The sequence below is a fragment of the Tachyglossus aculeatus genome, chromosome 5 (assembly GCF_015852505.1).
Source record: "Tachyglossus aculeatus isolate mTacAcu1 chromosome 5, mTacAcu1.pri, whole genome shotgun sequence".
NCBI lineage: Eukaryota > Metazoa > Chordata > Mammalia > Monotremata > Tachyglossidae > Tachyglossus > Tachyglossus aculeatus.
Window position 1 is genome coordinate 49149886 of NC_052070.1, and position 16974 is coordinate 49166859.

Below are 16974 nucleotides of genomic sequence, written 5' to 3' on the forward strand. Positions count from 1 at the left end.
GCGCTTGGGAAGTACAAGTTGGCAACATATAGAGACGGTCCCTACCCAACAGTGGGCTCACAGTCTAAAAGGGGGAGACGGAGAACAAAACCAAACATACTAACAAAATAAAATAAATAGAATAGATATGTACAAGTAAAATAAATAGAGTAATAAATATGTATAAACATATATACAGGTGCTGTGGGGAAGGGAAGGAGGTAAGATGGGGGGATGGAGAGGGGGACGAGGGGGAGAGGAAGGAAGGGGCTCAGTCTGGGAAGGCCTCCTGGAGGAGGTGAGCTCTCAGGAGGGCCTTGAAGGGAGGAAGAGAGCTAGCTTGGCGGATAAGCAGAGGGAGGGCATTCCAGGCCCGGGGGATGGAAAGAGCACAGGCCTGGGAATCAGAGGTCGTGGGTTCTAATCCCGGCTCTGCCACCTGTCTGCTGTGTGACCTTGGGCAGGTCACTAAACTTCTGTGCCTCAGTTACCTCATCTGTACAGTGGGGATCAAGATTGGGAGCCCCATGAGGGACAAGGACCGTGTCCAACCTGATTACCTTGTAATAATGTGGCTCAGTGGAAAGAGCCCGGGCTTTGGAGCCAGAGGTCATGGGTTCAAATTCCAGCTCTGCCAGTTGTCAGCTGTGTGACTTTGGGCAAGTCACTTCACTTCTGTGTGCCTCAGTTCCCTCATCTGTAAAATGGGGATGAAGACTGTGAGCCCCCCGTGGGATAACCTGATCACCTTGTAACCTCCCCAGCGCTTAGAACAGTGCTTTGCACATAGTAAGCACTTAATAAATGCCATTATTATTATTATTATTATTAATAATAATAATTATTATTATTGTGGTATTTGTTAAGCGCTTACTATGTGCCAGGCACGGTACTAAGTGTGGGGTGGATAAAAGCAAATTTGGTTGGACACAGTCTCTGTCCCACGTGGGGCTCACAGTCTCAGGCTTATTTTACAGATGAGGTAATTGAGACACAGAGAAGTGAAGCGACTTGCCCAGGGTCACACAGCAGACAAGTGGTGGAGTGGGGATTAGAACCCATGACCTTCTGACTCCTAAACCCTTGCTCTATCCATCACTCAATTCTGCTTGTATCAACCCCAGCGCTTAGAACAGTGTTTGTCACAAAGTAAGCACTTAACAAATACCAAAGTTATTATTATTATTGGTTCAGGGGAGGGCTAGCCAGGGCGTCATTAGGCTCCTCTTTATTGTTTATAAATTTATTTATTTATCCCAGACTGAGCCCCTTCCTTCCTCTCCCCCTCGTCCCCCTCTCCATCCCCCCATCTTACCTCCTTCCCTTCCCCACAGCACCTGTATATATGTATATATGTTTGTACATATTTATTACTCTATTTATTTATTTATTTTACTTGTACATATCTATTCTATTTATTTTATTTTGTTAATATGTTTGGTTTTGTTCTCTGTCTCCCCCTTCTAAACTGTGAGCCCGCTGTTGGGTAGGGACTGTCTCTATATGTTGCCAACTTGTACTTCCCAAGCGCTTAGTACAGTGCTCTGCACACAGTAAGCGCTCAATAAATACGATTGATTGATTGATTGTTGTGGACTTGAGTCTATCCCAGCTTGCTAGTTCCTGAAGCTTATCAACAAGGGGTGGCATTTGTACCCCGTTCCCGCCCGGAATGCCCTCCCTCCGCACATCTACTCTCTTCCTCCCTTCAAAGCCCTACTGAGAGCTCACCTCCTCCAGGAGGCCTTCCCAGACTGAGCCCCCTCCCCATCCCCCCCGGCCCTACCTCCTTCACCTCCCCATAGCACTTGTATATATATTTGTACAGATTTATTACTCTATTTCCCTTGTACATATTTACTATTCTATTTATTTTGTTAATTATGATGGCATTTATTTATGATGGCATTTATTAAGCGCTTACTAGGTGTAAAGCACTGTTCTAAGTGCTGGGGGGATACAAGGTCATGAGGTTGTCCCACATGGGGCTCACAGTCTTCATCCCCATTTTACAGATGAGGGAACTGAGGCCCAGAGAAGTGAAGTGACTTGCCCAAAGTCACACAGCTGACAAGTGCGGAAGCCGGGATTTGAACCCATGACCTCTGACTCCAAAGCCCGTGCTCTTTTCCACTGAGCCACGCTGCTTCTCTAATAATTGGCATTTGTTAAGCGCTTACTATGTGCAAAGCACTGTTCTAAGCACTGGGGAGGATACAGGGTGATCAGGTTGTCCCACGTGGGGCTCACAGCCTTAATCCCCATTTTACAGATGAGGGAACTGAGGCCCAGAGAAGTTAAGTGACTTGCCCAAGATCACACAGCAGACATGTGGCGGAGTCGAGATTCGAACTCATGACCTCTGACTCCAAAGCCCGTGCTCTTTCCACTGAGCCACGCTACTTCTCTGCGTTAATGATGTGCATATAGCTTTAATTCTATTTGTTCTGACGATTTTGACACCTGTCTACGTGTTTTGTTGTCTGTCCCCCCCTTCTAGACTGTGAGCCCGTTATTGGGTAGGGACCGTCTCTAGATGTTGCCGACTTGTACATCCCAAGCGCTCAGTGCAGTGCTCTGCACGCAGTAAGCGCTCAATAAATACTAATAAATGAATGAATGAATTTGGGGCACTTTTGTGACGTGAGTTGGTGGTCCACAGCCCCATCCCAGGCTTGGGCCTGCCTCACTGGAAGTTCTGTCTCAAGGGACACAGACCCGCGGGGAGGTTGAGTCACTCGTGGAGGGGAGTCGGGCTGGAGGTTTCCCAGCTGGGAGCTGGAGGGGAGAGGGCAGGGCCTTTACCCCTGTCTTGTCTCATTTCTGGATTATTCTGAGACCTGGCTCCAACCCCATATTCCTGCAAGAGAGAAGTTGGGAGAAGTTGGGAGCCTGTAGGGAGGAATTTTTTTTTTAACGGTAAGCGCTTACTCTGTGTCAGGCACTGTCCTAAGCCCTGGGATAGATACAAGCTAATTAGGTTGGACACAGTCCATGTCCCTCATTCATTCAGTCATTCAGTCATTCATTCAGTCGTATTTATTGAGCGCTTACTGTGTGCAGAGCACTGTACTAAGTGCTTGGAAAGTCCAAGTTGGCAACATATAGAGACGGTCCCTACCCCAACAGCAGGCTCACAGTCTCGAAGGGGGGGACAGACAACAAAACAAAACGTATAAACCAAATAAAATAAACAGAATAAATATGTACAAGTAAAATAAATAAATAAATAGAGCGATAAGTATGTACAAGCATATATACAGGTGAGCCCTCATGGGGCTCACGGTCTTTATCCCCCTTTTCCAGTTGAGGTAACTGAGGCACTGAGAAGTAAAGTGACTTGCCCAAGGTCACATGGCAGACCAGCGGCGGAGTGGGATTCGAACCCAGGTCCTCCTGACTCCGAGGTCCGTGCTGTAGCCACTAGGCCGTGCTGCTTCTCACCTGCCAATACTTCAGTTCCCAGGTCTTCCCCCGGAGGAGAAGTAGCGTGGGAAGCAGCGTGGCTCAGTGGAAAGAGCCCGGGCTTTGGAGTCAGAGGCCGTGGGTTCAAATCCTAGCTCCGCCACTGGTCAGCTGTGTGACTTGGGGCAAGTCACTTCATTTCTCTGGGCCTCAGTTCCTTCATCTGTAAAATGGGGATGAAGACTGTGAGCCCCTCGTGGGACAACCTGATTACCTTGTATCTACCCTAGTACTTAGAACAGTGCTTTGCACATAGTAAATGCTTAACAAGTACCAACATTATTATTATTATTAAGTACACAGACCACCCGAGGTTTTAAGGCCCTCAAAGGGGCCTAAATTGCCATCCAGTCAGCGGGCCTTCCACGGAGCTACTCGTCTCCTCAAGTCCCCTTTTCTCCACCGAGTGGAAATCTGAGACTCTGTTCTTTGGCATTTTTGCGGAAATATCATTACACCAAGCAAATAACCCTTTTCCTTCCCTGGACAAGCTGGGGTTTCCCCCCACTTTGAGACGGATGTCCAGCGACCAGACGTGGGTCAGTGGGAGGAGGCAGGGTTCTTCCCCATCCCCGGCTCAATTTAGATTGAAAGAAGGCATGAAGATCCCATTAAAACATCGCTCATTCCAGCAGCGGTGGGGGGGGTATAATTTCTAAGCTATCAGGCGTGAAACCCCAAGCCTTTCCCTCCTGGACCCATTTTAAATCCAAACCGCCACAGAGCAAACATTCTGCCTCAGAATTGAAGTCGTTCAACAGGGGCAGTCGGGAGTGAGAAGGATGACTGAGCGTGAATTGCTCTAGGGCCCTTGAGCCTGTCAGGAGAGACCGGGGAAACTTTTAGCTCAGCTAAAGATCCACAAGGAGTGTTAAGTCTTGTAAGATTTCATCCTCCAAAATGGTACTGGAATGGAGGCCTTTGCTTCCCAGGTTCCAGAATTCACGACACTGTGTGTCAACCTGAAAATTCAGATGCTTCCTTTTTTATCAGGTAGGCCCCCTGTCCCCTCTTTTGAACTTTTCTGGGTTTCTTTTTTCTCCCCACACAGATTGCCACAGCTGTGAAGTTTCTGCAGAACTCCCGGGTACGTCAGAGCCCCATCGCAACCAGAAGAGCCTTCCTTAAGAAAAAAGGTAAGCGCTCATCTCCGGCCTTCTGAGCTGGGGGGAGGACTGTGGACGTTACCCTGCTGAAAGGAGGAGCCGTGCGCTCCGGAGCCCTGCCAGAGCCCGGGGATGTTAGCCTGCAAGTGCCTCGAGGGCGGGAATGTGTGCTTTGCTTCCAGAGGGCTCAGAACAGGGTTCTGCACGCAGTTGGCACTCGGTAACTATCATTGATTGTTTGATTGGGTGGACCCACCGGTGCAGGGATGGTCCACTCAGGATCCCAGTTGGACCAAACTAAATAAATGTCATGCGGGGCTGGGGCCGGGGTGTGACTCTGATCTGGCTCTTTCCCTCCTATCCGACCCCTTTCAGGGACTTTAGAGCCAAGGGGTCACAGTACGTGGCACAAATGCCCAGTCCCTGCACGGAACTACCTGCTCAAGGTGATACCCCCACCCGCTCCCAGCCCTTTAATAGACTGTGACTTGATCCAAACCTGCTCCGTGGGTGGGCTGGATCAGAGACTTTTGGCCCCTGCAGACCCCTCTCTCTCTCTCTCCCCCCCGCCACTTGCTCTTTTGCTATAAAATAATAATAACAATTAAAAACAAATAAGAGATTGTGGTATCTGTTAAACACTTACTAGGTAATACTACTGTTATCCCTGTTCTAAGTGCTGGGGTAGATACAAGGTAATCAGTCCCTGTCCCACACGGGGCTCTCATTTACAGATGAAGTAACGAGGCCCAGAGAAGTGACGTGACTTGCCCAAGGTCACACAGCAGGCACGTGGCAGAGCTGGGATTAGAACTCACATCCTCTGACTCCCGGGCGCGTGCCCTTTCCATTAGAGAAGCAGCGTTGTTCAGTGGAAAAGAGCAGGGGCTTTGGAGTCAGAGGTCGTGGGTTCAAATCCTGGCTCTGCCAAGTGTCAGCTGTGTGACTTTGGGCAAGTCACTTAACTTCTCTATGCCTCAGTTACCTCATCTGTAAAATGGGGATGAAGACTGTGAGCCCCCTGTGGGACAACCTGATCACCTTGTAGCCTCCCCAGTGCTTAGAACAGTGCTTTGCACATAGTAAGCACTTAATAAATGCCGTCATTATTATTATTAGACCGTGCTGCTTCCCTCTAGACGAGGCCTCCCAGGCTCCAGACGTGGCCAAGGAGGATACTGTGCAAAAAGTATTCTGGGAACTTCGGGGTTAATCATTCATTCATTCATTCAATCGTATTTATTGAGCGCTTACTGTGTGCAGAGCACTGTACCGAGTGCTTGGGAAGTACAAGGTGGCAACATATAGAGACGGTCCCTACCCAACAGCGGGCTCACAGTCTAAAAGGGGGAGACAGACAACAAAACAAAACATATTAACAAAATAAAATAAATAGAATAGTAAATATGTACAGTCACGAAGGAGGTCTTCCCGTGGGAGGACAGCTGAGGGGAGACTGCTTTCGGGGCCCTTCTACTTCCTCAGAATGACACCAGTTTCACCGGCTGTGGGTTAGAAGGTCAGTTGCCTCAGAAAAGAGGAAGAAAGAATGGACTGGAGGGCGAGGGATACAACCCAGCTAAACCAGGTCAGGTTAAGGTCAAGCTTGGGGTCAGTCTGATTTACAGGCTGAAATGGTAAATTACTGGCTCTATAGCATTTCCCTAAGCAGGGGCAGAATGGATCTTGACAAATTCAATATTGCCCAAAGCAGGTGGAATCTGCCGCGGCCCTCCCGATGACCAGTGTTTTTTCCTTCCGTTTCAGACCCAGGGCAAACTGGGTTTTTCCTTGCCGCTTTGAAGTCGGAAGCCAGTGAGCTAGGAAATGATTGGCGGGCCCTAATGCAGATGTAACCAAAATGGTCCGGGGGAACGGCTCAATTCATTTCCTTTTCGGGTACCCACAAGGAATTTTGAAATCTGCGGTTGACAAGTTCTCTGTTTGGGTTGGAACAAATGATATAACACGGGGATAGTTTTTAGGCAGGCCCGAAACCGCATTTCATGTAACTCAAGTGGCCCGGCGCTCCTTCCCCCTTCCCGACCCCCGGCTTCCGTGCCGTCCGCGGGCTTCCCGGCGGAGAGCGGGACGGGCCGTTTCGGGACGCCTGGGGCCCGTCCGAGCGGCGGCCCCGGCCGTGAGCGTCCCCTCCGCCTTGCCGGGCCTCCCTTCAGCGACCGTCCCGACGGGCGGGGGCCGGCGAGGGCGATGCGGGAACGGGAGTCGGCGGCTCTGGGAGTTGACGGGATTGAAATTTGGAATCTCGTTGGCCGGGCGCTCCGCTCTGCGAGCGTCATGCCATAAAAGAGTTTTTTCCTTGAAATACGTGGACCTGTGGGGAGTAATTAATCATAAAAGCTTGGGGATTTCAGCTCTATCATCAAAGCAATGAAGCAGGGGAAAGCTGAGCCTAAAAGCTGTGCTGATTACCCGGGGTAACCTGATACAAAATCTATTGTTGCTGAGAGATCCTTAGCCCCAGTATATTGTGTGCAATATTATAACTGCCTGATCTTCTCCTCCACCGACAATGACCAGTTATTCCTCATTTTCTCTCAAACGCAGCTGGGTTAGAATTTCATTTGCAGAAGGTATTTAGAGCAATTTAGAGACAAATGTCTCTGGTGTTTGCTCGGCACTTCCCCACCGCAGGCTTTGCTGAGCAGTTTTTAGTATCAGGAGCTCCATCTAATCTGTTTAATTTTAATAAATCCCTGGCTGGGAGGGGTTTGTTGGGGGGAGAGAGAGACAGAAAGAGAGAGAGAACCGTGGCCCAAATAATATTTCTTATGAGTTACTTGGCTAATAATTACCGAAGAGGAGAAATTGTGTGGTGAAATTGTTATTTGTTGTTCCTTCCCTCTTTATGATGGTCCTCCCGTTCCCTCTCCTCCTTCCCTCCCGTTGCCTCTCCCGCTTCCTTGATGAGCAGTTGCCGGCGTCCGATTCGAGAGGGCTTGCCCAAGAAGGTTTGGGCCACGCCGCTTTTCTCTCGGGAAACCCAGAAGCACCCCCCGGGGTACATCAGTTTCCCCCAAAATCCTTCCAGGGGGACGTTCCTTTCTGAACTTAACTCTTAGGACGGACTTCCAAGTCTTGGAAGGGATTTGGAGAGTCATCCATCCTCCTGTTCTCCAAGCAGGATCCCATGATCCCGGAGCTAGGGACCCCTGGAGTTCAGCTCCCACATCCATTTGCTGGGAGATGGCGGGGCAGCCAGGCCTGGCCCATTTCCACATCGGAGCCCAACATGGGAGATTCTGGCAGGATGGCTGGGGAAAGAACTCCCAAGCGGGGAAGCAATAGCCATTCTGGATATTTAGTTTCCACATGTTTCCCTGGTTCAGCAATAACAGTGACGGGTTATTTATTTTTAAGCGCATACTATGTGCCTCAGTCGGGCAGTTGTATTTATTGAGCACTCGCTGTGTGCAGAGCACTGTACTAAGCGGTTGGGAGAGTACAGTGTAACAATAAACAGACACATTCCCTGCCCACAGCAAGTTGACAGTCTAGAGGAGCACTGTGCTAAGCTGTGGGGTAGGTACAACGGAGCCAAATTGGACACATACCCATCCTCTGTAATTCATTCATTTATGTCAATGTCTCTCTCCCCCTCTAGACTGTAAGCTCACTGTGGGCGGGAAGTGTGTCTGTTTACTGTTCTAGTGTACTCTCCCAAGAGTTCAGTACAGTGCCCTGCACAGAGCAAGCGCTTCATAAATACGATTGACTGGCCAACTGCGGCTCACAGAATGGGAGGGAGGGAGAAAATTCCAGGTTTTGAAGTGGGTTGCCGTCTTCTTCGGGAGGGGGAGAGGGCTTTCACGAGGGAGTTCTCGGCTCCTCTGTCCCCAAAAAATGGTTATCGAGGGGGAGAGAGGCGTCTTATTGAAGGCAGAGGAGCCTCTGCTGCCGCTACTGCTGCCGCTGCCGCTGGCATCTCGGCTCTTTGCCTCTCCCTGCCAGAGTCGTTGCAGCGAGTGGGCTGGAACACCAGCTCTGGAAGACCTCTCAGCTCCCGGAGTCTTGGCTTTTCCTTGCAAATGTCACTTCGGGGAATTGCAGTGGAGCGCTGACTTGAATTATAATCTTGACTTCTCCCTTTTTTTTTTAATAAACATCTCTTTCCTGAAAAGGCAAATCCAATTTTGTTTTTCTTTTAATATTATTTAATATTTAATATAGAAATTGAGGTCCCTGTAGTGCACGTCAGTTCAGTGGGAAACGAAGGTTACTTTAGGAGCATCAGCTGAGTCTGTTTTATTGTGAAACCGCAGGCGGGAGCAGGGGGTGAAGGCTGCCCCTATTACCGACGGGTTAAGGGGCCGAGGGTCTCGGATTTCCGAGGGAGCGACGGGGGGCTCGCGGTCTCGTGGCGGCTCTTCCAAATTTGGTGGAGAATTCTCCCCTTTTCTCCAAACGCTCTAGAATCCGAATACTGAGTCGTTAACGAGAAACATGAAGTTATTAGAATCATTTATCACTTTCTTTGAAGCCTGTACTGCCATTTTGCGTAATTTACGACATTTCCTCCGTTTTACGGTGAACTTCTTGGGATGGAAGGGAAAAACAGCTGTTCACCTTCAGAGGATTAGGATAAATGTTTTTGTTTTCATTCCTACCAGTTGATTCCGCAGATGACACACTAAGGTAGAGCGTCGACCGCAACATCAGGACAGTCGGGCTCTGTTTGAGCTTACAGCCAGCGTGGCTTAGTGGAAAGAGCCCGGGCTTGGGAGTCAGCGGTCGTGGGTTCTAATCCCGCCTCTGCCACTTATCAGCTGTGTGACTTTGGGCAACTTCTCTGTACCTCAGTTACCTCATCTGCAAAAAATGGGGATTCAAACTGTGAGCCTCACGTGGGACAACCTGATTACCTTGTATCAACCCCAGCGCTTAGAACGGTGCTTTGCACATAGTAAGCGCTTAACAAATACCATCATTATTATTATTTGGAAATTCCCCATGTTTAGCGGTCGTTTTCACTTTGCCCTCCCTCCGCACATCCGCCAAGCTAGCCCTCTTCCTCCCTTCAAAGCCCTACCGAGAGCTCACCTCCTCTAGGAGGCCTTCCCAGGCTGAGCCCCCTTTTTTCTCTCCCCCTCCCCCTCCCCCCCCGCCCTACCTCCTTCCCCTCCCCACAGCACCTGTATATATGTTTGTACAGATTTATTACTCTATTTTACTTGTACATATTTACTATTCTGTTTTATTTTGTTAATATGTCTTGTTTTGTTGTCTGTCTCCTCCTTCTAGACTGAGCCCGTTGTTGGGTAGGGACCGTCTCTATATGTTGCCAACTTGTACTTCCCAAGCGCTCAGTACAGTGCTCTGCACACAGTAAGCGCTCAATAAATACGAGTGAATGAATGAATGAACACGTGGGGCCGGTAAGCTGGCAGGAGTCCAAGAACCCAGATGAATTTAAAAGCAGGAGTCAAAAGTCGACCCAGAAACTCCACAGGGTTAGTGATTGTCCTGAGTGGATTTCTTTGACGGAGCTGGGGCTCTGTCTAACCGGAGGATGGAAGAGTCCATCCGCCTGCCAGTCATTCAGCATTCACCCTCTTCAGATCACTCCGCATTTGTGCGTCTATCTGGTCTCCTCTCGGGTGCCTTAGGTTTATTTCTGACATTTGGGTTTGTACATGTGTGTTGTCTCCCCGATTCAAATATAAGTTCCTTCAGAACAGGGTCTGGGGCTTCTCCTTCCTTTGAAACTCCCCAGGGCATCTAATCCAGTTCTGTGCCTCAGAGAATCCTCCGTAAGTGCTGTCAACTGAGGAAGAGGAGGTAGTGGAGGCTCTGCCTTTTGAAGAGACGGGGGGGACACGATTAAGCTGCGTTGACCCTCTGGCCTTTGGTAAGGCTGTGGGCAGAAGCAGCTCTTCTGGGTCTTGCTGGGACCCCTTGTCCCCCTCTCCACCCCCCCATCTTACCTCCTTCCCTTCCCCACAGCACCTGTATATATGTATATATGGTTGTACATATTTATTACTCTATTTATTCATTTATTTATTTTACTTGTACATTTCTATCCTATTTATTTTATTTTGTTGGTATGTTTGGTTCTGTTCTCTGTCTCCCCCTTCTAGACTGTGAGCCCACTGTTGGGTAGGGACTGTCTCTATGTGTTGCCAATTTGTACTTCCCAAGCGCTTAGTACAGTGCTCTGCACATAGTAAGCGCTCAGTAAATACGATTGATTGATTGATTGATTGACCAGGGCAGGACATGAGAAAGGTCAGAAAGCAGGTTGTCAAATGGCAAACCAGAAATGCGCCATCGGAAGGAAGTACAGTCAGCGAGGAGATGTCGCCACCGGACCAGATGCCGACAGCGGCCCCCTCCCAGCCTTCCCCCCGGCCCCTCTCCGGCTTCTGAGTTGTCCACCCAAGGTTTGAGCAAGTGATTGAATTTCTCCTCCTCCTTCCTCTGAGCTCGCAAACCTCCACTTCCTGAACCTGGGAGCTGAAACCAGATCTTGGGTTTCCTCCGTTCCTGGAAGGCAGACCCCCCGCAGCAAAGCTGCCTCCTTGCTGGGAACGACGCTCTCGTGGAAAACCCACTGGGTTCCATCTTGGTGGTGGCTGCCCTCGGGGGGCCCTCTCCCAGGGCTACTTCCAAGGGAGGAGGTTCTTGCACAGATTTCAATTTAACTCTCTTTTATTACTTTTCTTTTTTATAATTTAAGTCCATTTCACGAGGCAGTTTGCATGTCCTTGAATGGAATCTCGTTACCATGAAAGCTTTTTTAGCATTGATTTCATAACAGTCTTAATTTAATAGCTCCGTCATTACTGAGAAGCCCTGGGAGTGAGGCCCTAGCTTTCCAGGTCACTGACCTTTTAATTACAAACCTTGTTCTGATGGTCAGGTTATCGACTGGACAGCTCCCAGCTTGTGCCCCCAGGATGAAAACGAAAATAACTGCAGTTCCTCCCCCGCCTTCAGGAAAGGGGGGAAAAAACGGTAACCTCTTGTGTTTCTAAAATTAATTTTCTCCTTCAGCTTTACTTTATAATTAATTCTTTAATGTGTCTTGGTGAAGCCAGAAGTCTTTACGAAGCCTTTCCCGCGAGCAGAGGGGCTTCCGGTGGCTTCCAGCGTCCCATCTTTGAGGGGAGGAGAGGTGGGCAATGCCGTAACCCGCCGGGTCCCCACCTTACGCATCTGGGCTTCTCTTCCCTCATCCCCCGGTCAACACTCAGGCTGGGACAGAAGGGTTGGTTCTACAGGGGTCTGAGCGGCCCCTTTTCTGGAAGTCGGCTGCAGACCCCCGAGTCGCAGTGCCGGAGAAGAGAGGATGGGTTGTCAGCTTGGGATCGAGAGGTGCAGATGGGAGGGTTTTCATCCACGTACTCGGTGGTCTGAGAAAAAATGCCCCCCAGTGAACCCCATTCCAGTGGTTGGGGCCGTTTTAAATCAGGCCCCCCTTCTTGTTGGAAACAAGAGTGATTGTGCTGAGCCTTCCTTTTTGAAAAGAGGGGACGAACTAGGTGATTTCCCCTCTCTCCCTACCCCTCTTGGGAAGTCCTGGGTGACCAGAGAGAAGAGGCATTCTCAGCCGCTGGAGCCGAATCAATCAATCAGTGGTATTTATTGAGCGCTTTCTGTGTGCAGAGTACTGCACTAAGCGATTGGGAGACAGTGTAACAGTTGGTAGACACATTCCCTGGCCACAATACTAATAATAATGTTGGCATTTGTTACGTGCTTACTATGTGCAAAGCACTGTTCTAAGCGCTGGGGGGGGATACATGGTGATCAGGTTGTCCCACGTGGGGCTCACAGTCTTAATCCCCATTTTACAGATGAGGGAACTGAGGCTCAGAGAAGTTAAGTGACTTGCCCAAGGTCACACAGCAGACGTGGTAGTGAGCTTACCGCCCGGAGGGGGAGACAGGTATTAATATAAATAAATTTTGGATGTGTACATAAGTGCTGTGGAATTGAGGGGCAGAGGGTGGTGAATAAAAGGAGCAAGTCAGGGCGATGCATAAGGGAGTGGGAGATGAGGAAGTGAGAAAGTGAGAGCTTCGAGCCGAAGAGTCACGTTGAAAGGGAAGGAAGAAGGGAGGGGGTCGGAGGAACTTAAATCCTTTCCCCTTTGGCCTTCCCACTGTGATGTGCTGCTTTCCAATCCAGCAAGGGGTTTGAAGAAAAGGGAGGATGGAGGTTTCTGTGAACGGAGGTGCACATCAGTTTGTCATTCTACACTTTCACCTCCTCCTCCTCCTCCTCTTTCCTGTTGTTACCCTTGGGGCAGCACCCCTGTTTGTCCAGGGCCGATAACATTTGGTGGAGCGCAGACATGCCCGCCCTACCCCCCGCAAGTGGATGGGGTCCCGGTGATAGTAATGCCGACATCCACGGGAGCGGGCCCGGGCCTTTGTGTCCTAGCAGCGTGTTTGTTCACGAGGATGATTGAACATCTCCATCCATCTGTTGTAAGTGGACTGTCTCCTTTTCCTGCCAGTCTTGCATCTGCATATCTGTCACCTGCTGTTCTGCAGCAGCCTATTCATCACGCTGACTGATTTTCTTTGCCCCATCAATTTTCCCGTTCCCCTTGTTTTCCGAACTCAACTTGAACTCCCCAGATTTTTCTCAGCTTCTGCAGAGTGACCGGCTCTACAGTCAGGCAACAGAAATCGACAGGAAGGTGCCGGCCAGATTTCCTTGCCCCCTCCCACCCCCACCCCGTCGGGTCTAAACTGTTTCTCCGACCGCAGCACTTCCAAGGAAGACAGCTGAGAGACCGATGGGGAATCCAGTGAGGTCCCAGCACCTGCCCCTGAGAGTTGAAGGAGTGATCCAGGGTTCCCTGGCAAACAGAAGGAATTCAGGCGTGGTGGTCGCTCCAGGCTAAAGTGTACACGGGCACATTGTCCGGAAAATCGAGGCTAGAACTTGCCCCCGGGTCCATAACTGGAATCAGATATATCATCCGAAATGCAATGGCGGCAACATACCGTCTCAATATTTCAGGCCAGAAAAGTCCCTCTCCATGAAAAATTTTCAGCCAGGCAAGGCCAAGGGTTACTTCGGGGCCTCCTTTATGGGAATAGAAGCGTGGCGTGTCTGTCCGCCCAGGGGTTATGGTCCCGCTGCTGCTTTCGACTCAAACCCTCCCACTGAGATGAACTTTGAACAGTAAGGAGAGGTAGAATTTTTTTTATTTTCCTCCACACCCCGCATCAGATTAAGTTTGCTGGAATGGAGGGATTTGATTCCGCCTACCCCCTTAGCATTATGATGATAGGAAATAAAGAGATGGGGGAGGATTTGATTCCACCCTCCCCCTTAACATTATGATGGTAGGAAATAAAGCGATAAGAGGGATTTGATTCCGCCCTCCCCTTTAACATTATTATGGTAGGAAATAAAGCGATGGGGGCTCTTTGGTCACAAAAGCCACTGGCAGGGAGGGGTTTGGCTACAGGAAGAGTGGTCGGGTATATGATCAGGCTGCACAATGAACATGTTTGGATTCTATGACATTCTTAGCTCCTGAGTCTGTGGGAATCTCCCTTCTCTAATGCAGTTGACTCTCAATTATCTGCGAGTATCTCTGGCAGGTTTTGAAGCTTACTAGCTATAAGTCTGTTCCCATCCGTTCTCCACTACCCCTTTTAATTATTTTCTTATGGTAATTGTTAAGTGCTTATCATTTGTCAAGCACTGTACTAAGCACTGGGGTAGATGCAAGATAATCAGGTTGGACAGTTGTCTCCCCCTTCTAGCACTGTTGGGTAGGGACTGTCTCTGTGTGTTGCCGACTTGTACTTCCCAAGTGCTTAGTACAGTGCTCTGCACACAGTAAGCGCTCAATAAATATGATTGATTGATTGATTGACACAGCTCCAGACCCAACTAGGGCTCACAGTCTAAAGGCAGGGGTGTTACCTCTGACCATTTCCCCCGCTGAAGCAGCTCGTTCACAGCAGAGACGTTCTCTGGGCCCGATTGCCCCAGAGAGGTGGCCACCTCCCCTCATCTCCCCACTGGGGCCTGGGGGCCGTCTTCTCTCTGCAGGCCAGGGCCAAGCCGTCTTAAGTTTCTTTGTTGGGGGGCTCTTCCGCAAAATACGCGTGAGCACCTCTCCCCTCCGACTGGGGGGAGAATGGAGACTTGACCATTGTCAAGTCTTTTTCTCTCAGAGGGACACTGCCAAAGCATTGCTCACAAAACATCGTAGTTAAGTCAGGGGTAAAGCTCGAAAACAATCCAGAACCTGTGCAAATTCATACTGTGTTTAACCCGTTTTCGAATGCGGGAGTCGAGTGCCGCCATCCTGGCTCCAACCCCAGTGTATTCTGCTTGGTTGCCCTTTTATTATTGTAGGGTTGCCCACGAGCCCTGGGCCACTAGCACAGAAGTTGTCTGCCTTCAAGACACCTCTACCTGGATGTCCTCCCTTCACCTCAAACTTAATTTGTCCCAAACAGAGCTCCTTACCTTCCCACTCAAACCCTGGCCTCTCCCTGACCTTCCCATCACTGTAGACGGCAGCACCATCCTTCCTGTCTCACAAGCCCATTATTTGGCGTTATCCATAAATCCTCTCTCTAATTCAACCCGCATATTAAATCTGTCCCTAAATTCTGTCAGTCCCACCTTCACAGCATTGCTGAAATCCACCCTTTCCTCTCCTTCCAAACTGCTGCCACATTCAGCTGTGTGACTTTGGGCAAATCACTTAACTTCTCTGTGCCTCAGTTCCCTCATCTGTAAAATGGGGATTGAGACTGCGAGCCCCCTGTGGGGCAACCTGTTCGCCTTGTAACCTCCCCAGCGCTTAGAACAGTGCTTTGCACATAGTAAGCGCTTAATAAATGCCATCATTATTATTATTATGGTAATACAATCACTCATCCCACCTGGGTTTCTGCATCAGCCTCCTTGTTGACCTCCCAGCCTCCTGTCTCTCCCCACTCCAGTCTATACTTCACTCCACTGCCATGGTCATTTTTCTACAAAAAAGTTCAGGACATGTCACCGCCCCTCCTCAAAAAACTCCAGTGGTTGGCTGTCCACCTCAGTATCAAACAAAAACTTCTCACCATTGGCTTTAAAGCACTCCATCACATTGCCCCCTCCTACTTCACTTCGCTCCTCTCCTTCTACAACCCAGCCCTCACACTTCACTCCTCTAGTGCTAACCTTCTCCCTTTGCCTCTATCTTGCCTGTCTCGCACCCAATCCCTCACCCACGTCCTGCCTCTGGCCCGAAACACCTGCCTTCCTCAAACCTGACAGACAATGACTCTGCCGCCCTTCGAAGCCTTACTGAAGGCACATCTCCTCCAAGAGGCCTTCCCAGACTAAGCCCCACTTTTCCTCATCTTCCCCTCCCTTCTCCATTTCCCTAACTTGCTCCCTTTGCTCTAACCCTCTCCCAGAACCCAGCACTTACGTACATATATGTAATTTTATTTATTTGGATTGATGTTTGTTTCCGCCCTCCCCCCCGCCACCCCTAGATTGTAAGCTTGTTGTGGTCAGGGAATGTCACTGTTTATTGTTGTAGTGTTCCCCTTTTAGACTGTGAGCCCACTGTTGGGTAGGGACTGTCTCTATATAATGTTGGCATTTGTTAAGCACTTAGTATGTGCAAAGCACTGTTCTAAGCGCTGGAGGGGATACAAGATGCTCAGGTTGTCCCACGTGGGGCTCACAGTCAATCCCCATTTTACAGATGAGGTAACTGAGGCTCAGAGAAGTGAAGTGACTTGCCCAAGGTCACACAGCAGACATGTGGCGGAGCCGGGATTTGAACCCATGACCTCTGACTCCAAAGCCCGTGCTGTTTCCACTGAGCCACGCTGCTTCTGTATGTTGCCAACTTGTACTTCCCAAGTGCTTAGTACAGTGCTCTGCACACAGTAAGCGCTCAATAAATACGATTGATGATGATGATGATGATAGTGTACTCTCCCGAGCACTTAGTACAGTGCTCTGCACACAGTGCACGCTGAATAAATATGATTGAATGAATTGAATGAATGAATTATATTCTCATTGGAAAGTCTGCCCTGGTCCATTTGTCTAGAAGAGAATAATAACATGACTCGGGATACATTCATAAGAAGCAGCGTGGCTCAGTGGAAAGAGCACGGACTTGGGAGTCAGAAGTCATGGGTTCTAATCCCGACTCCGCCACTTATTGGCTGTGTGACTTGGGGCAAGTCACTTCACTTCTCGGTGCCTCAGTTACCTCATCTGTAAAATGGGGATTAAGATTGTGAGCCCCACATGGGACAACTTGATCACCTTGTATCCCCCAGCGTTTAGAGCAGTGCTTTGCACACAGTAAGCGCTTAACAAATATAATTGAATGAATGAATGAATGAATCCATAAGAGGGGGCGGGGGCAGAATAATAGGTCAGGTTTTAGAACCTTCCAACCTCGACA

At 49.5% G+C, this 16974-nt stretch overlaps 1 protein-coding gene across 1 annotated transcript in view; it reads left to right on the plus strand.

The window, feature by feature from the left end:
- Positions 1–16974, plus strand: part of PEX14 (peroxisomal biogenesis factor 14) — a 165189-nt gene that overhangs the window by 73878 nt on the left and 74337 nt on the right. The window contains exon 3 of the mRNA XM_038746621.1: positions 4496–4580. Coding sequence (XP_038602549.1) covers positions 4496–4580 — 85 coding nt within the window. The remainder of the gene's footprint in view (positions 1–4495; positions 4581–16974) is intronic.